This window comes from Rattus rattus, chromosome 13 (genome assembly GCF_011064425.1).
Source record: "Rattus rattus isolate New Zealand chromosome 13, Rrattus_CSIRO_v1, whole genome shotgun sequence".
NCBI lineage: Eukaryota > Metazoa > Chordata > Mammalia > Rodentia > Muridae > Rattus > Rattus rattus.
Genome location: NC_046166.1, coordinates 3,481,895 through 3,499,438, shown reverse-complemented (window position 1 = coordinate 3,499,438; position 17,544 = coordinate 3,481,895). Strand labels below are relative to the sequence as shown.

The 17,544-nt window shown below is 43.4% G+C and overlaps 1 protein-coding gene across 18 annotated transcripts in view; it reads right to left on the bottom strand.

Annotated features, from left to right (window-relative positions):
• Nucleotides 1–17,544, bottom strand: part of Erc2 (ELKS/RAB6-interacting/CAST family member 2) — an 883,982-nt gene that overhangs the window by 727,903 nt on the left and 138,535 nt on the right. For 12 of the 18 annotated variants that reach the window (XR_004389747.1, XM_032918652.1, XM_032918651.1 and 9 more), the window contains 2 exons: nt 3,996–4,019; nt 2,945–3,361 (listed from right to left, as the gene is read on the bottom strand). Coding sequence is in view for 17 of the 18 variants with exons in the window: in XM_032918652.1 (XP_032774543.1) it covers nt 2,945–3,361; nt 3,996–4,019 (441 nt within the window). In the remaining variant the exon portion in view is untranslated. The remainder of the gene's footprint in view (nt 1–2,944; nt 3,362–3,995; nt 4,020–17,544) is intronic. The other 6 variants (XM_032918656.1, XM_032918662.1, XM_032918658.1 and 3 more) reach the window with 1 other exon arrangement.

Below are 17,544 nucleotides of genomic sequence, written 5' to 3'. Positions count from 1 at the left end.
GCATATATTCTAAATCAATCTGGAATACTAAATATACCATCTCAAGCACATGAACAAATGATTACCCTAACTAATGAATAAGTGAGTTGCCGAATGAATGAAGTGGCTCCAAGATTTCAATGGGTCAGCATAGAGTATCTCTACAATGCCAATCACTGAGCTACTTCTGGAAATGTCTGAACTATGAATGGCTAGTGAACTTAAAGTCATAGTTCTCCCAGTTTCTAACGTTTAGACTCTGAAATGCCCCTTCTTGCTAACACATTAATGAGACCCCCTGTGCTTTCTTCAGCCCTGTGCAGGTACACGGACTTCAGGAGTGAGTCTTAGGAGTGGAATGAGTCCTGCTGGGCCTCACCACATGTTGGCTAGAAGTTCACTCAGCTGACTTCCACACCCACCTCTTCACAGATCAGCCTGTTCCATCGATGTAGGAAAGCTGAGGAGGCAAGAGAGTCTACTAGGAAGAGAGGCGTCGGAGTCTTGTGTAATCTAAAAGTGGCATTTGTCAGTTTCTAACATGTAAAAAATATTCTAACCGTGATCACTTTCAGGTTATCAATGGCTCAACAGCAGCCTCCCCAAATTCCTAAAACTTTAACAAAGGGCCTCACGGACTACTACAATCTTCTACAATCTGCCCCTTCTCTTGGGGCCGTCCACTAACTGGTTTGATGACCACCGAAACTAGCTACATGTGCAGGCTGCACTTTCTGAAACTCTCAAACTGACATCGAGACTCTAGACACGCTCCGCTTCTTCTGTGAGAACCAATCAACTAAGAAAGGCATGGACTGCATTTCTCTTCTCCCACATGGAACTGGGCACACAGATAAAGCAAGGCGCCATCTATTAAGTGCTACTTAGAAGCAGAATCTAAAGCGGGAGGGCAGAGGCTCCTCCCTGACCACAGGAACCCATGGGGGTAGGGGATGCTACGGCTGGTGGTTTCTCCGGCATTCCACTCTGGCTACATATATAACATCAGACCTTGGCCTTAAAATGAGGCAGCAGCTTTTGCTAACCATAGAGATGCTCTGCAACCACAATTCTGAAATAACATGAATAACGTTTCAAAACCTAACCAGTCTCTATGCAAATCATGGTTTACATTGCTCTTCTGTAAACTGGCTTGGAGGTTCGCAAAGAGAAACAAGGGTTTGCTTCTGCTCCATTGTATTAGCCACACACTGCTGCACGGCAGGTTAATCCCAAATTAATCGACTCGAAAAGCATATGTTCACTACCTCATAGGTATTTTCCCAATGGGAGAGACCAGGCACAGCTTAGCTGGGTCCTTTGCTTCAGGGTGTCTCACGAGGCTGTAACCGAGGCATCGGCCTAGCACCTGTCTTGTCTGAAGGTAACTAACTGTGGCTATCTGTAGTTCCCATCGTTAGCATCCATGCTGAGTACCTCCTCTCCTCACTGGATGTCAGCTCAAAGCTGCTCTCATAACCTACCCTCTGGCCTTTCTATACAACAGTTCGTTTTATCAAAATACTCTGAAGGCAAGAGAGTCTGCTTTCAAGGTAGACGCTTCGGTCTGGTGTGACCCTACCATGGGAGTGGCATCAACATCTGATGTCTCTGCCATACTCTATCTTTTAGATAGAAGTCTCCAGAATGAGCCAGTCCTCCAAAGGAGGAAATCACACAAGGGGTGAATTCCAAGCGGTAGGGACCACAGAAGATCCTTTTGGAAATCTGCCCATCACATTTACACTCTCGGAATTCGGATGGGAAGAGCAGACCCAACAAAACGCCTCTAGGTATCTTAACACAAAACCAAAGCCATGTGGTTTCCAAAATAGGTGGCTAAGACCTCGTGAAAATGAAATAAGGGAGATTCGGACTAGAGGACTTTAGGTTTGAAAAATACCAAAGTCCACTAAAATCCCCCAAGCAAACACAAACACGATTACCGACACCGGATGGGAGCATTGATATCTTGACAGATCTCAACAAGGAAGCCATTCTTTCTTAACATCACACAAGGAACTCTCGAGGTAGCTGCCCATCTAAACAGGTGTTCAATCCCAAGCGATCTAGTCTACTCTGAAATCCCTCTTCAGTGCTGCCAATGTTTTGAAGACATATCTAACGCTGTCATACGGACTGCAGTTCGCCATGCAGCATGTGTCTCCCTTTAGCAGCTTTGCTTACAAGATGCTGTCAGAGCCATCTTTACCACAGTAGCAAGAAAACTGTGGCAACGATTTCAAACCCTGGCTGACACACATTTTTCTCCCCTAAGCTTTAACGAACCATAAATTCTCAGATATCTGAGCATCTCAGCATTCAGTGATGGTGGCTAGCCAGAGAAACTAACTGCCTGTGAAGGACTTCGAATGATTTAATATACTACGGGTGAAACATATTCAGAACCCCTGGAACAGAACGTTCTAGACAAATGTAAATGCAGACAAGGATTACCTTAAACCCAGATGTTTGGCATTGGTCTGTACATTAGAACATTAGTCTCAAAAAAGAAAAAAAGAAAGGGAAAGGAAAGAAAAGAAAAGGAAAGGAAAGGAAAGGAAAGAAAAGAAAAAGAACACATGTGTTTGGCTTTCCACAAACTCTGTCCCTAATTTAGTTATAAGAACGCTTTGGGTCACTGTGTTAATCATCTTATTTGTTTGGTTTCTTTAGAGACATATTTGACAACCAGGCTTAAACAGACCTGTACCTAAAAGCCCCCCAAAACCACAGCCGTCCGTGGAAAAGTGACCATTAGCGTTACCATGTGCTGCACAAGCTTGATTAATAATCAAACACGGGTACAATGAGCTCAGAAAAATGCTCCCACGAAGTTCTCTTTAACAGCCATGGGCACAGATCGCGAGCTGTTAGCAGGGGAAGTGAGGGGGAGACTGTAGACATTTTCCGACCTGAGAAACAGTGTAATTACGTACTTCGGTATCTAAAGCAAGGTTCTTACCTCTCTCAGGTGGATGTTTTCCTTCTCCTTCTGGTCTAAAATCACTTCCAAGTGGCTGACCTGAGACTCAGCCTCGGCCATCCGTCGAGTGCGCTCGTTGTCGTCCTCCAGGCTTTTCGATGGCAAGCCCTTACTCTGCAGCATCTCCAGGAGCTTTTTAATGGACTCGTCGCGGGCATTGAGAGTCTGTTTCTGTGTTTCAATCCTTAGCTCCATTTCTTCCAATGTCTTCCGCAGAAGGAACAGCTCCTTGGCCTGCCTGTCGTGTTCGGCTTGGAGCCTGCGGAAGTTCTCCTCCGTCAGCTCAATGGTGAAATGCTCTGCTCCTCGGTTGCCACTCTCTTGCTGCAGGAGGTGGTTGAGGTCTCTCTGGGTCCGCAGTTCATCCTGAAGGGCCTGGATGGTCAACTGCAGGTGCTACAGTGAGAAAGATGGAGCGGGGAGGAGAAGGGAGAAAGAGTTAGTGAAAAGGCCAAGCGCTATCAAGCTGCCGCCGCCACACCATGAAGATGGAATGTTAATCATGAGGTCCAGGGGCCAGCCATGAAGTCCTCCACGGTGACTTCAGAAGCATGGGACAGCACATGAAGAGGGGAATTAATTCAGTGATGCTTTCTGAATGTCTTAGGAGAAGAGAAATGTACACACACACAGAGAAACGGTATATTAGTGTCAACCACAAGGGAATTATACATCTATGGTGCTTAGTTTAGGAAGGGAAAGGGTTAGAGGGAAACTTTCATGAAACACACCTTCTTAGGCCTACAACACTCCAGACTCAGTATTCCCTGTTTCCTAAGGTGTTCTTTATCCATTATTTTCCATGATAAATGCATATCCATTTAAAAATGAAAATAATAGCATCTACTACAAGCAGACACAAACAAGGACTTTATTTTTTTTTTTTTTTACAAATAAAGCTGTGAACAGGTTTAGTAAACAGGATTACTGCCTCTGCAAGCAAAAGGGGATAAATGGAGACACAGACAAGCACGTTCAAACACGAGGGGCGGGGGAAGGAAAGCAAACAAGCAGCAAAGAGCGGACAAACCTTCGTTCTTCTGGCGTCCAGTAACTGAACAGCATGGGAAATGAAAAAAAAAAAAAATGAAGCAAAAAATCAACATAAAGAAAAGTCCAGTGCAAGCAAAGAATATTCAACAGAAAGAACTTAACACAGAGTACCTCCACAGAAGAAAAAGAAAAGAAAAAAAAATCCCATTAAGCCAATACCCATAAGCTACACACAATTCAGAGCTTTGATGCTGGATCAACGCAGAAAGAAAAAAGTGGGGGGAGGGGGCAAAGGAAAGAAAAAGAAAGAAAAAAAGCCAATCAAGGCTTAGTTCAATAGCCTTTTATTTCCCTCTCTCTCTGACTCTGACCCAACCGCAATTTTTGGATATCTTACCAGAGAGGAAATCACAACACTCTAGAGTGCTGAAACATTGTTTCCAGTCACCACAGTGGAAAGTAGTTAACAGTTGCAAAAAAAAGAAACCCTTGAAGGACGTCCATTGGTGGATTCACGTCTTACATTCTAGACCAACCTCGGGCTGCTCCGAGGCTACAGCCACGAGCCTGAAGATGATTTTTGCCCAGGGACATACCAAGAGGCTTCAAAAATAGCAGTTACTCATTCATTCACAGACACATAATCCTGCCTGCAAGCCAGACCACAACATTAAGCAGAGAAATCAAGCTGGACGTAAGACAGGACTCCTGCCCACGGGGACTCACAGTGTTGTAAGGCACAGATAATCCCATGCCTTAGTTATATAAATATTGGAAGAGACAACATTTGAAATCTGTCTGAAGTCCTATGGCTGATACCCAGAGGTTGAGATCTTTCTGAATGTAGCCTCCACCCAGAAGCTAGCACGAGCGTGGCGTGCTGCTGCATTGTTCTTGAGGAGTTCCATTTCCCCTTCACACTGAGGAAGAGAAGATCCTAGAGCACACAGAAGGACAGCATTCTCCTTCTTAGCCGAGTGCCCCGGTGCCTCAGAGGGCACTCAGTGTTCCATATTGACATAGATTACTGATTACTTTGTGATATAACACAATCTTGTAAATATGAGTTTCAGGGTCGTTAGTCGCAAGGCTGTGCAACCATCAACACGGTTTGTATCATGTTTATCAGCACATTAAGAAACCATGCATCCTTTATCAATCCACTTTCCATTTCCTTCCCAGGACCAAAGCTCTGGGAGCCAAGCATCTTCTTTCTGTCTCTATAAATTTGCCTATGAAAGACATTCTTTATCAGTGAAATCATGAAATAAGTGGTTTCTTTGGGTTCATATGCATTCAGCATTTAAGGCCTGCTTTAGCATCAGAACTTCATTCCTTTCTATAACTGAATTTTATTCCAAGATAAAAAATATGCTAACTCTTATTTATCCATTTACCAACTGATTTTGAACAGATATTCTTAGCGGCATTGTATACACTGGCCAAAAAAGTGCAAGTAATCTATTTGTCCATTAATTAATCAGTGCATAAATATGATCTATCCAATTTGGCCACAAATTTGGGTGATTTAGCTTAAGAATGACTCTGAAAATGTTATGTCTACACAAAAGAAGAAGCCAATCACGAAAGTTCACAAATAGTTCAATTCCACTTGCACCACGTCCAGATAAGCAAATTCACAGCTGGAGGTAAATTAGGGAGTGCCAGGTAATGAAAAAGATGTAACTACTGACCACTATGATGTTTCCTGCTGCTGTGAGAAACATAATCTCAAGCTAGACAGTGGTGCTGGTTGCACAGCTCTGAGAATCTATGAACACTGACAGTTTGTACTTACAGAGGCAAACCGTAAGTTAAATAAATTTTAACCTTAATAAAACAGTCACAGAAAATATGAACTAAGCCTACAGGGTCATATACCCTTTCTCCACCAACGCTCCATCTCTAAGCCAATCAAAACAGATTGTGTTGGAGCGTGTAAACCTTCTGTCCTGCACCTGAGGGTGTGCTTTAAATATGCTTTATGTTAGCATGGCTTTGTCCTGGGTTCCCGAGTTGATCTAAGTTAATTTACAGAAACACGTAATCAATCGGGATGGTGAGAATAGAAATTGGATGGATGGTGAGGATTCTTGAGAGCAGCTAAGAATAATGTTTGCTTTTGTCTTTGTCTCTTTGTTTGTTTTCACATCGCTGATGTATAACCCAGAAGGAGGCTCCAAACTAAATATGTAGACATGCTCTGATCATAGGTGTCTACACTGGCAAGCTGATAGTAAAGGAGCTGTCCCTGGGTGGGCAAACTGTCTACAACACCGCTCCCCTGTTTTCACATCTACAAAGTAGGGCTCACTCTAATGGCTATCTTATTCCTGAGTGGAATAACAAAGACAGTACAGCAAGTGCCAGGTTTAAGGGAAGAAGAGAAGGTCCGTTTATCCATTCAGTATAATTTACCCTCTATCTCTCAGACTCATACAATATAAAATAAGAGGAAGAAGAAATAGCTCACTGTAGGGGCGGTTCTGATGCTAAGGTCCTGATCCCCAACTGGTTCTTGTTCTGTCAGTAAAGAAGCCATAGGCCAATTGCAAGGTGAAAGGAATAGGTGGGACTTCCAGGTCCCTGGAGGAAAAGAGACAGATGCAAGGGAGGAGAGGAATTCTTTAGAGAGAGAAAAGTCAAGCAGCCATGTGAGGTCTCAGGAGGAGTCTCGGCCTATGGCTGCTCCTATTAATGAGTGGTCAGGGGTATTTAGCAGGGACTAGATGTATCTTAACAACTAAAGTTTAGGGTAGGTGGGAGGTGCAGAGATAAGAATATTGTTAAGGGCACACTTTTCCAGGTGGGAGATAGTAGTGCCCAGCAATTGTGTCCAAAGTCAAGTTGAAATTGAGCAACCTGTGTGTGTCTCTTTTATCCATGCATTCAAGGGAAACTGGGTGGGAGCTAGTAGCATGGCCCATTCCCAAGCTAAGACAGGGTAGCAAAAGCTATGTGCAGCACCTCACAGTTCTGTAGGCAAACAACGCCACAGAGGAAATGTTATGCCCTGAGAGCCATGACTGAAAGTCACTTCTGGGTGGCTAGACACATAAAGAAGTTTTGTACCAGATGAGAGTGACATAGAGCCTACCACTGAGTGGTGTCTTCAAGGAATGAGAGTCTGTCCCTAGCATGGAGCTACAAAAGGAAGAACCCATGGAAACATCCAGAGCCAAAGAGAAACCAAACCTACTGAGGAATACTTACAGAGAAAATCTGTACGGCACTAGACATCTGCCACACGGGGTTCTAAGCTCTAGTCAACCTTCCTAACAGTCCAGAAAGGTATTCACCATTACGGTCTCGTCTTAAGGGATGAGAATACAGACACAAACAAATAAAACAAGGTGTTGCAGATCCCCCAGCTCGTAAGGAGCCTTACGTAGGTGGCCAGACCTCCAGGGCCCTGTTTGAACTACTACACCACTTGGGCACTGATGTGACACAAGTCCTTCAGAATGTGCCAAAGAAGAATGGGGGAGGGTGCTTACAGCAGAGAGGTGGACAGTTATAACAGTTACAACAATTTTCACAATTAAGAATTAACCACCCTTTCTAGGCTATACCAGTGAGATCCCTGTCAAAGCCATAGTAATCTCTCTAAGAACTAAAAGTCAGAAAAACAATGGCCAGTTTGCAATTCCCATTATTCAGTCTCTGATTGAAATCTTCCACTCCAACCAAGGCGATTCACGCTTTTAGGTCGGTCACTCAAACCTCACTGGCTATGAGCCTAGAAAGCAGCGATCTACAACACTGTATTGCAGGGCCATCTCTTTGGGATCCCATGGCTATCGCAGTGGTCTCAACTTCCCAAAGTCTTCCTCTGTATTGCTCATTAGAGGGGAGAGCCCATCTAGTGCCCTCCTATATCAGGACAGGTAATCTCCCTGGTTTTCAACCTTGGGCCTGGGTACCAAACTGCTACCCTCTTTGCTAACCTCCGTCAAGTACAGAAGAGCATGTGTTGGATGAAGATGTAGGAATGTTTTGCTTACCATCCTGATGCTCGACTCACTCTCCAGTTGGCCATACAGAATCAAAGCTCAAACAGGAAGCTCCTTTCTCTATGTTCACTGGGAAACTTAGAAACAGCAGCTATAACAATGGAGATCCAGACTACGGGCTGTAATCGCTTGCAAGAAGTCCCAGTAGACTGCACCTTATGTACCTTGGCATGTGTGTCCTTTGACCAGTTCTTTTAACCTTTCTTCCTACTTATTTATAATCCTTAAGCTGCCCTGCATAGACCAATATCACTTTAGTCCATAAAAGAGGAATGTTTTAAAGGACCCTTCTTACATCACACTGTCAGTGGCATGGGAACTAACTGATGTGGGGTGTCTAGTTGATTTCTAATCTAGGGCACTCAGAAGTTCAGTGACAACACCCTAGGACAGTGGGGGGAAGCCAGTGTCTTTCTAGAATCATTATACTTCCTGATACATCGTCCCATTATACTGTAGCTAAATGAAAGTAAATCCTCCTTCTAAGCATAGTTAGGCTTATTTTTAAAAAGAGAAAAAGAGAAACAGAATGCAGGGACAAAAAAATGGAGCAGAGACTGAAGGAAAGGCCATCCGAAGACTGCCCCATCTGGGAATCCATCCCATCCACAGACACTAAACCCAGACACTATTGCTGATGCCAGGATGTGCTTGCAGACAGGAGCCTGGCAGGACTGTCCTCTGAGAGGCTCTGCCAGCACCTGACTGAGACAGATGCAGATACTTACGGCCAACCATTGGACTGAGCCCAGGAACCCCATGGAAGAGTTGGGGGAAGGACTGAAGAAGCTGAAGGGGATTGCAACCCCATGGGAAGAACAACAATATCAACTAACTGAACCCCTCAGAGCTCCCAGAGACAAAGCCACCAACCAAAGAGCATGTAAAGGTGGGTCCATGGCTCCTGCTACACATGGAGCAGAGGACTGTCTTGTCTGGCCTCAGTGGGAGGGGAGGCGCTTGGTTCTGTGGAGGCTTGATGCCCCAGAGAAGGGGGATGCTAGAGTGGTGAGGCAGAAGTGGCTGGGTGTGGGGGAGCACCCTCTTAGGGGCAAAGGGGATGGGGAAATTGAGTGAGGGTCTCATGGAGGGGACACTGGGAAGGGGACAACATTTGAAATGTAAATAAATAGAGTAATTTTTAGAGAGAGAGAGAGAGAGAGAGAGAGAGAGAGAGAGAGAGAGAGCTCTAAGGAAAAGAGAGGTGGGAAGAGAATGGATAGGAGGAAAAGGGAAACATAAAAAGAGAAAAAAAAATTCATAGGTACAGGCACACAAAAAACGTTCTAGTCCTTCTCTTATAGGAATAAATGCCAATTCAAATACTGAGCCAGACAAGGTGAGTGGATAGAATGGTCTCAGGCAGTTTAGCCCTCCCTGATCTCTGAAAAAGAAAAACAAAATCTTCCGGAGGTACAGAAGAGCAGAGAGCAAAGTCCTTGTCAGGGGCAAAACATGCATCACAGAGTGAACAAATTGGAGACCGGCGGTCATACACAGAACAGGTAATGCTTTCAAAATGTTTAAGTATACGAATGAATATTTTCTGAGAGAAATTGTAAAGAGCTAAAAGTGTAAAAATGACCCTCTAAAATGAACTGGCAGATTTGAAAAAGAATAAAATTAAGCGTGGTCATGAAAAGTACAGCATTGGGTACTTGTGCCTGCCCAGGACACTCTGCGGCTTGGAGCCTGGAGTGACCGCATGCCCGGCAAGGGTTTGAAAATCTGAAAGAAGTGTGCAGATTGGCAGCTGCGTATCTAAAAGCCATGATGAGCTTCAGGGCTGGCCTGTCCCTGGCAAGAAGAGGCCGGCTGAGAGATGAAACCTTGGCAATCCCTGCTCTGCAGGACCTGCCCATGGAGCTCTTCCCACCATTGTTCAAGGAGGCCTTCCCCAGCAACCAACCTAGCATCCTGAGGCAGATGGTGGCACCCTGGCCTTTCTGATGCCTTCCTGTGGGAACCCTGATGGAGACCCCCACACACAACCTAGAGACATTGAAGGCTGTGCTAGATGGCCTCAATTCGCTGAGGACACAAAAGGATTGGCCCAGGAGGTGGAAACTACAAGTGCTAGATTTACGGTTTTTGGAATGTGTGGGCTGGAATAGAGGACAGTGTCTGCTCTGTAGACATTAGCCAAATCTAGCCAGCAGTGTGTCATCCCATACAAGGGGGAAACCAGACCGTGACTGTGTTGATAGACCTTTGTATCAAGTCCAGGCATCCAAGTAAATACCTAAACTATTTTTACCAGCGGACAAAGGAAGAAAAGATGTGCTACAGGTGCTGTGTCTAAAGCTAGAGTTTTGGGCCACCCTTCCTTTTCTGTAATCCCTGAAAACTGCTGGAGGTAGCTGACTCTGGCTCTACCCAGGAACTGGAAGTGTATAAAGTTTAGGACCTGGAAACCTTTGCAATGATAGCCCCGGGCCTGGGCCAGCTGAGAGACCTTCAGAGACTCCTTCTCAGTGAAATCCAAATGAAGTGGCTGGGAAAACAAGAGATCAAAGACTGTTGTGTTACAGAGATCATTCCCCAGTTCTCCAAACCCCACAAGCCCCAGCATCTCTGTTTGAATAACGTCTGCTTCCTGAATAAACCCCCGGACCGCGTGCTCAGGTGCTTAAAGAAGCCCTTAGAGACCCTTGCGATCCCTCACTGCAAGCTGTCAGAGTCTGATATGAGTTGTCTGTCCCAATGTCCGAGAGTCCATCGGATCAAACATCTGGACCTGAGCAGTGTCACCTTTTTAAATTCAAGTCATGGACTTCTAGGAAGACTACTAGAAAGATTGACGGCTACAATGCAGAAGCTAGAATCGAAGGGCTGTATGATCATGGACTTCCAAATCGATGTTCTCCTGCCTGCTCTGAGCCAATGCTCCCAGCTCAGTGAGCTCAATTTTCTGGAGAACTTCTTGTCTATGGAGAGCCCAAAGACGCTGACGTAACACACTGACAACCCGAGACACCTGGCCAGGGAACTGTACCCTGCCCCTATAAAGTCTACAACGAAATCAGCAATGTCCTCCCACACAGATTTGCCCAACATTGTTCTGAGCTTAAAGATCTGCTTTGTAACAGTTGTGTAGTTTATGGAGGAGTGTCTACAACTTGGAGGCCACACTACATTTCTGTTGTCAATGAGAGAGATCACTGCTGAACTCTGAGAAATGAAAGCCAAGACTCAAGCAACTCATTAGAGATAGAGCATGTGTACTCCAGCATTTTTGGATCCACTTGAGAAAGAAATAATTCTTTGGTTCCTATTTTTTTTTTTCCAGAGCTGGGGACCGAACCCAGGGCCTTGTGCTTGCTAGGCAAGTGCTCTACCACTGAGCTAAATCCCCAACCCCTCTTTGGTTCCTATTTAAAGGAGAAGTACTGATCTGTAGAACGGGGGCTTATTTTCTGCCTAATGTCAACAGTATAGACCCACCTTGTCACAGCAAAAGAGATTTGAAAATGGCACTAACTGTTGTATTTGCCCTTCCAATATTCTTGTGTTCCCTTCTCCTGTTCCACCCTCTTTTCAGATTTTTCAGAGTAAATAGCATGCCCAATGTTTCTAGATTATTAAAACAAACAAACAAAGAACAGTATTATAAATGACAGCTGCATAGATGGGTTAAGACAAAGCAGGGCTCTAGTGGTCAAAGGCCAGGGGAGATAATCCCAAGAGCCGTTGGTTCATTGAAGAATCAAATAAACATTTCAAAAATCACAACACATGGGGATTTAAAGGACAGCATGCAAACAATGTTTGCATTTTTAGTTTTACTTCTGTTTTGCATTGTTGAGATAGGTCTCTCCAGGTCTATGTCCCTGGCTAGCCTACAATTCACGATGTTGCATTGGCTGGCATTGAACTCACAGAGATTCACCTTCCAGAACCGCAAATGATGATGAAAAGGACAAATGGCTAGAAAAGCTTCTTCCACAGTCTAATTCTAATAAAGGGAGGAGCCCGATGAGTTCTGTAACTATTAAATAGTAGTTTAAAATTCCCTCCCTTAAATAAAGCACACATGACTCCAGTTTACCCACTGTCTCAGAGAACCTCCCCATTCATCACTGGACGCCTGACCAACTTAACACAACAGCTAGATTTGAACATGAGGAACAGAACTCATAGCCCAACCTCGCACCCAGACCATGAGTGCTGCTCACGAAAAAGTCAGATTTATAAAAGAAATACAGAATGTATATATAACTAGTTGCACTTCCTTAAAAAAAAAAAAAAAACAGTGATTCAGTCACAGACAAACTTGCAATGTAAACAACAGAGAGAAGAAGAAAATCATCTGCTCAAAACTCAAAATATATCATTCGTGTTTGTTTTTTAAATCTAAGCAAACTAGGAATAAAGGCAACCACTCCTGAAATGTGCTCCACTGCATACAGGGAATGAATACCTAGTATGAGTATAAGAATTCCTTTAAACGAAAGGAAGTCATGCCCATGGTCAGCAACACCTAGAAACATTATCCTGGAGGCTTGAGTCAAAACAGTATGACCAGGGGGTTGAGGATTTAGCTCAGTGGTAGAGCGCTTGCCTAGCAAGCGCAAGGCCCTGGGTTCGGTCCTCAGCTCCGAAAACAAAACAAAACAGTATGAACAGAAACTGAGTATCAGATGAAAAGAGAATAATTCTAACATTAACAATTGTATTATATGGCTATGAACTTAGAAACATCCAGAGTCTATAAATTTTAGAAAATAAGAAAAATACTTTCCCACTAATAGGGAATGACAACAGGAGAAGAGGAAGAGGAAGAGGAAGAGGAAGAGGAAGAGGAAGAAGAAGAAGAAGAAGAAGAAGAAGAAGAAGAAGAAGAAGAAGAAGAAGAAGAAGAAGAAAAAGACAAAAAATAAAAGATAGATAAATTTGAATATTAAATCAGGAATTTCTGTTACACAAAAGATACTTTAGAGTGCAAAAAAACAAGCCATAAAAATGAAAGAGATTGTTGTTCATAAAATGCCAAAAGATTATTGCCTGCAATATATAATCCCACAACAGAAAAATGCAAGAAATGTCAGACCTGGCAGCCTCTAATGCTAGCATTTTAGAAGCGGTGGAAGACAGATCCCTGAGCGGCTGAGGATGCCTGATCTACATAACGAGGTACCAGAGCAGCCAGAGCTATAAGATGAGGCCTTGTCTCAAGAAAAGAGAGGAGAGGAGGGGAGGGGGGAGAGAGGAGGAGAGGGTAGCAGAAGAAAGGGGAGGGGAAAAAGAGGAGGAGAGGAGAGGAAAGGCTCAGTGGTTAAGAGCACATACTGCTCTTCCAGAGTACCTAAGCTCTATTTCCAGCACCAGCATCTGTCAGTTCACCCACAACTGTCTGTAACTCCAGTTCCAAGAGATCCAGCACTCTCTTCTGGCCTTCACAGACACTCACAGAGAGGGAGAAAGGTAAATATCATGTGTAGCAGCCTAGATTCTAGAACAGCCTGTCTGGTTCTAATTAATCCTGGCCAGATCATGTCCCAACGGTATGATGTAGAATGTATTTCTTAGCATGTCTGATTCCTCAACCATACATTAGGGGCCTACCTATGTCATTGAGTTCAGATAAAATGTCCCCTATACAGCAAGTATAAACTAGGTCATACTCTTCATATACCAGCAGGGCCTATCTTCATATCCTCCCATGCCCTCCATAGTTGAGTTAAACGGCCAGGGTCAAGCACTTGGATATATGTAGGCCCTGGGGTAGGAGCACATTGACACCTTAGCATTCAGACACAAAGCTAGCCTACAAAGTGACATTTGACTGGGAAATCTTGCCTCTCTTCCCAAGCTAACACTGTACTTACTGTTCAAGAAGAAAGGTCTGGGCTTTAACACATGACTGAGATTTCCCAATTTACCATGGCTTCCCCAAGCTAATATGGGCCTTTCCTAAGCCATAGTTTGGCCAACTGTAAAATGGAAATAATTGGGTAGACCTCACAGTATTTATTATTCAACAAGACTCTCTCTTTCTCCAGACAGACCCTGAGTGAAAAATTAATCCTCATCTTCCAACACTGATGATGTTACAGCCAGGAAGCAAAGAGCAGTGACCTGTTATACCTCACTGACAAACGAGACATCAAGTACACTTGTGCTTTTAGTAGATGGTGTTTAATCCTGTCTCCCAATGTGCTTTCCCTAGAAGAACATTCTCCAAGATGCTAAGATGTTTACTTTGAGGCTGTGCTTCGAGGGATGGTTAAATTATCGATAAAACCTGCCCAGGGTCTCAAGTACATACAAAGCACCTTCCCAAGGACAGTTGCTCATTCCCCTCTGCTGAAAGGCACAGCACTGTTACACAGTCCCTGTACCAGTGGAAGAGGGACAGAAAGAAAGATGGGAAGAAATTGTCTCAGCCCTTGTCAGCACAGGGCCACAGTGTGAGGGAGGCCAGGCCTCCAGTCCTCTCTGTGGTTCGAGTGGGGAGTGGTTGTCTTTGACATGAGCTCATTCTGTCCAGTTCTCTCCCACAAAACTCAAATGCCTCACGTTTGCCAGCTCATTCATCGAACAGCACTTGTGGGAAGCTGCCAGCCCTGTGTCCACTCCACCAGGGGATGAACCGAGATGGCTCGCACAGAAGGCTTCAGTGGATCTCACTGCCATCACATCATTAGCAGATATGGGCCAGTGTCTAAAACCGATGTCTCCTCCAGCCAATTCTAAAATCTTCCAATCCCCTCAAAAAAAAAAAAAAAACCTCACAGAACTTCATTTTACATGACTCCCATAAGCTCCCGTATTCATTTCTTCCTTTTTTTTTTCTAAAGAAAAAAGAAGACAGATGAAAATACAAGAAACTAAACCATACTCAAGTTTATACGGAGAAATGACGAAGGGAGACAGACGCTTTCCCTGAGCCAATGTTTAGAAGGCCAACTTCCAACAGCTACTGGGGTCACAATCTAATCCAGATTTCAGAATGTCTAAAACACAAAAAGGTAAATAGAATGAAAATATAATTATATATGTATGATGTGCATGGAACACACAATTATTTAAATGGGGACTGGCCAGATGTTTAGAATCTACTGTGTCTTATCCCCAAACATGGAAAATATGAGTTCCTGGCAGATTTTTTAAGAATTTGTGACCTTAAGCTCTTTTCCACACTGTGGGGGGAAAACAAAAAAAATGATAAAGTTTTTGCACTGTAAAGCAGTTTAGGGCTCCATTGCTATGAAAACTGTCTCCAAGATATATAAAAATATGAACTGGCTTATGCCCAGAAGTCTTGAAGTTTCTTCTTCTTTTTTAAAATAAATCCACACTCCTTCTCAGGCAAGGACTTAGCATAACTCTGTCAAGAAAGCAGCATCTCTCTGCAGACCACTTGGCCTGCTCTATTTCTCTTGTGACTTTATTTGCTTATTAATCATTTTCCAGTTTGCCTCTAATCAATTTTTTAGGGCAGCTTCTCTGATCCTTCTGTCTGTAATCCCATGTACGGGATGCACAACACTTACCGTGGCTCTGACCCTTCCCTGGGCTAAGCTATGTGTGTAAAAGACAAACAGCAGGCCAACGAGAAACATGTGCAGGAGCTGGCGGAAGGGTTGGAGTGCTGAGGAAGGTATGAGGAAGAGAGTATTCCCATATACGGGCCCAGGGCCTCTCTCTTCATGTAGAACACTCTACAGAAGACCTAAGGTAGCTGAACAGCACACACAGGATGGTGGTTTTCACAAGCAGCAAGACCCTGGTCTCCTCACACAGACATGGTGCCACTGACGATTGTAGAACCCACGTGGGTGGATATATAAAATTTGGCCACGATTTTTAACACTGAGAACAGAACACATGGGAGAGTCTGCCTTTGTAAGCAAGAAAGAGTTCTGAGTTTTATTACACACCAATGGTCTAAGGTGACATGCTACTGGAATATAACACTCAGCTTAGATTTAAGGACTCGTGTTCTAATTATAGCTTTGTGTCCAACTAGTTATATGGTCAGAAAGGTCACTAATCTTGTCTGTGGAGAGCAGTGAGGAAGAGCAGAATTCTGATTTTGAAACTTCCTACCTGTTACAGCCCCTGTTGTTCTCAACAAATCACTGGAACACTCTTAAATATCAACTCTTCATCCATAAATAAAAAGCAATTAATTTTAACTAACTTACTGAGTTCACGCAAAGACTACATGAGATGCTTGTTGAGTAAGCAAGCAAGACAGTGGTTCCCATTAAACTTGAAGTGTGGGGTCTGGCACATGAGGCACGGTATCAATATTTGGAGATAATGATGGCTAGAGACCCAGAATTCGAAATTCTTTCTCTTCCCTCTATTTAATCAAGAAGCAGAGACAGGCCTACTGAACATAAATTTTCAATCATCAAACAAATGCAGCAGTGGAAACAATATACTAAGCACTTTGGCATTTTCTTAAATAAGGGAAAACAGGAAACAGTTGTTTTAAGACCAACTCAAAGAATGGGTGTAATTGATTTCCCATTAACTGGCCTGCATATAATTCTACAAGGGGCTCTCAGGAATACCAACCATTCCTGTTTGGAAAGTCAAATTATTTTTCTAGTGTTATACATAATATATGAGCAACTATAGGGCAATAGCATCCCCTACTGTTAACATTTCTCAACCTAACATTAGTTTTAAAAAAATCTGAAGTTTAAGAAATTGCTAATTGGGTACAGCAGTAGATGAACAACACAAAACTAACTGGATAACAATTTTGGAGGATTTTTGTCTCATAATGCTTTGTCTAGGCTTTTGCTTATATATTATGATTTCTGGTCTTATGTTTACATGTAATTTCTCTGTGTAGGAGTGTGTGTGTGTGTGTGTGTGTGTATGAGTGTGTGTGTGAGTGAGAGTGTGTGTGTGTGTGTGTGAGTGTGTGTGTGTGTGAGTGTGAGTGTGTATGAGTGTGTATGTGAGTGTGTGTGTGTTTCTTGAGCTTTTCTTTGGCTCTTTTTTCTGTTTTTTTTTTCTGTTTTATATGCCTGTTTGTTTTCTAATGAGAGAGAAGAGGTGGATTTGACTGAGTGGGGAGGTGGGAAAGATCTGGGTGGAACTGGAGGAGGGGAAATCATAATCAGAATATATTGTATGAGGAAAAAAATCTATTTTCAATTTGAAAAGAAGAAGTTGGCATTTTTAGTGCATTTGAAGAAACAACCACAAATGTGTGTGTGATCTAGCGCTAATAGATTAAAATTTTCATAATATTAAGTCAGAATCATATGCTGTCACAGGATAGCACTTTTGTTTAATTACTGACAAATCTTTCCAGATAGCACTTAAAAATCTTTACTGTCTATTTTTCCTGTTACCTTCTCTTCACCACCTCACAACATGTTCATTTAACAAACGGCCAAATACCTAAGTACTTTTAGAATAAGTAAAAAGGTTTATCTGGATTAATTTCAAATGCCTGGGTAGATGGTAGTACTACCTACCCTGAGCCACATGGATACCCTAACTAAACTCTAGTCCCTTCTACTCAAAATTTTAATGAGGAGAGGTCGTCCCTGAATACCACCTGCTTCTCACTGCTTCTCTTCTTGGGACACTCCACCCAGAGAG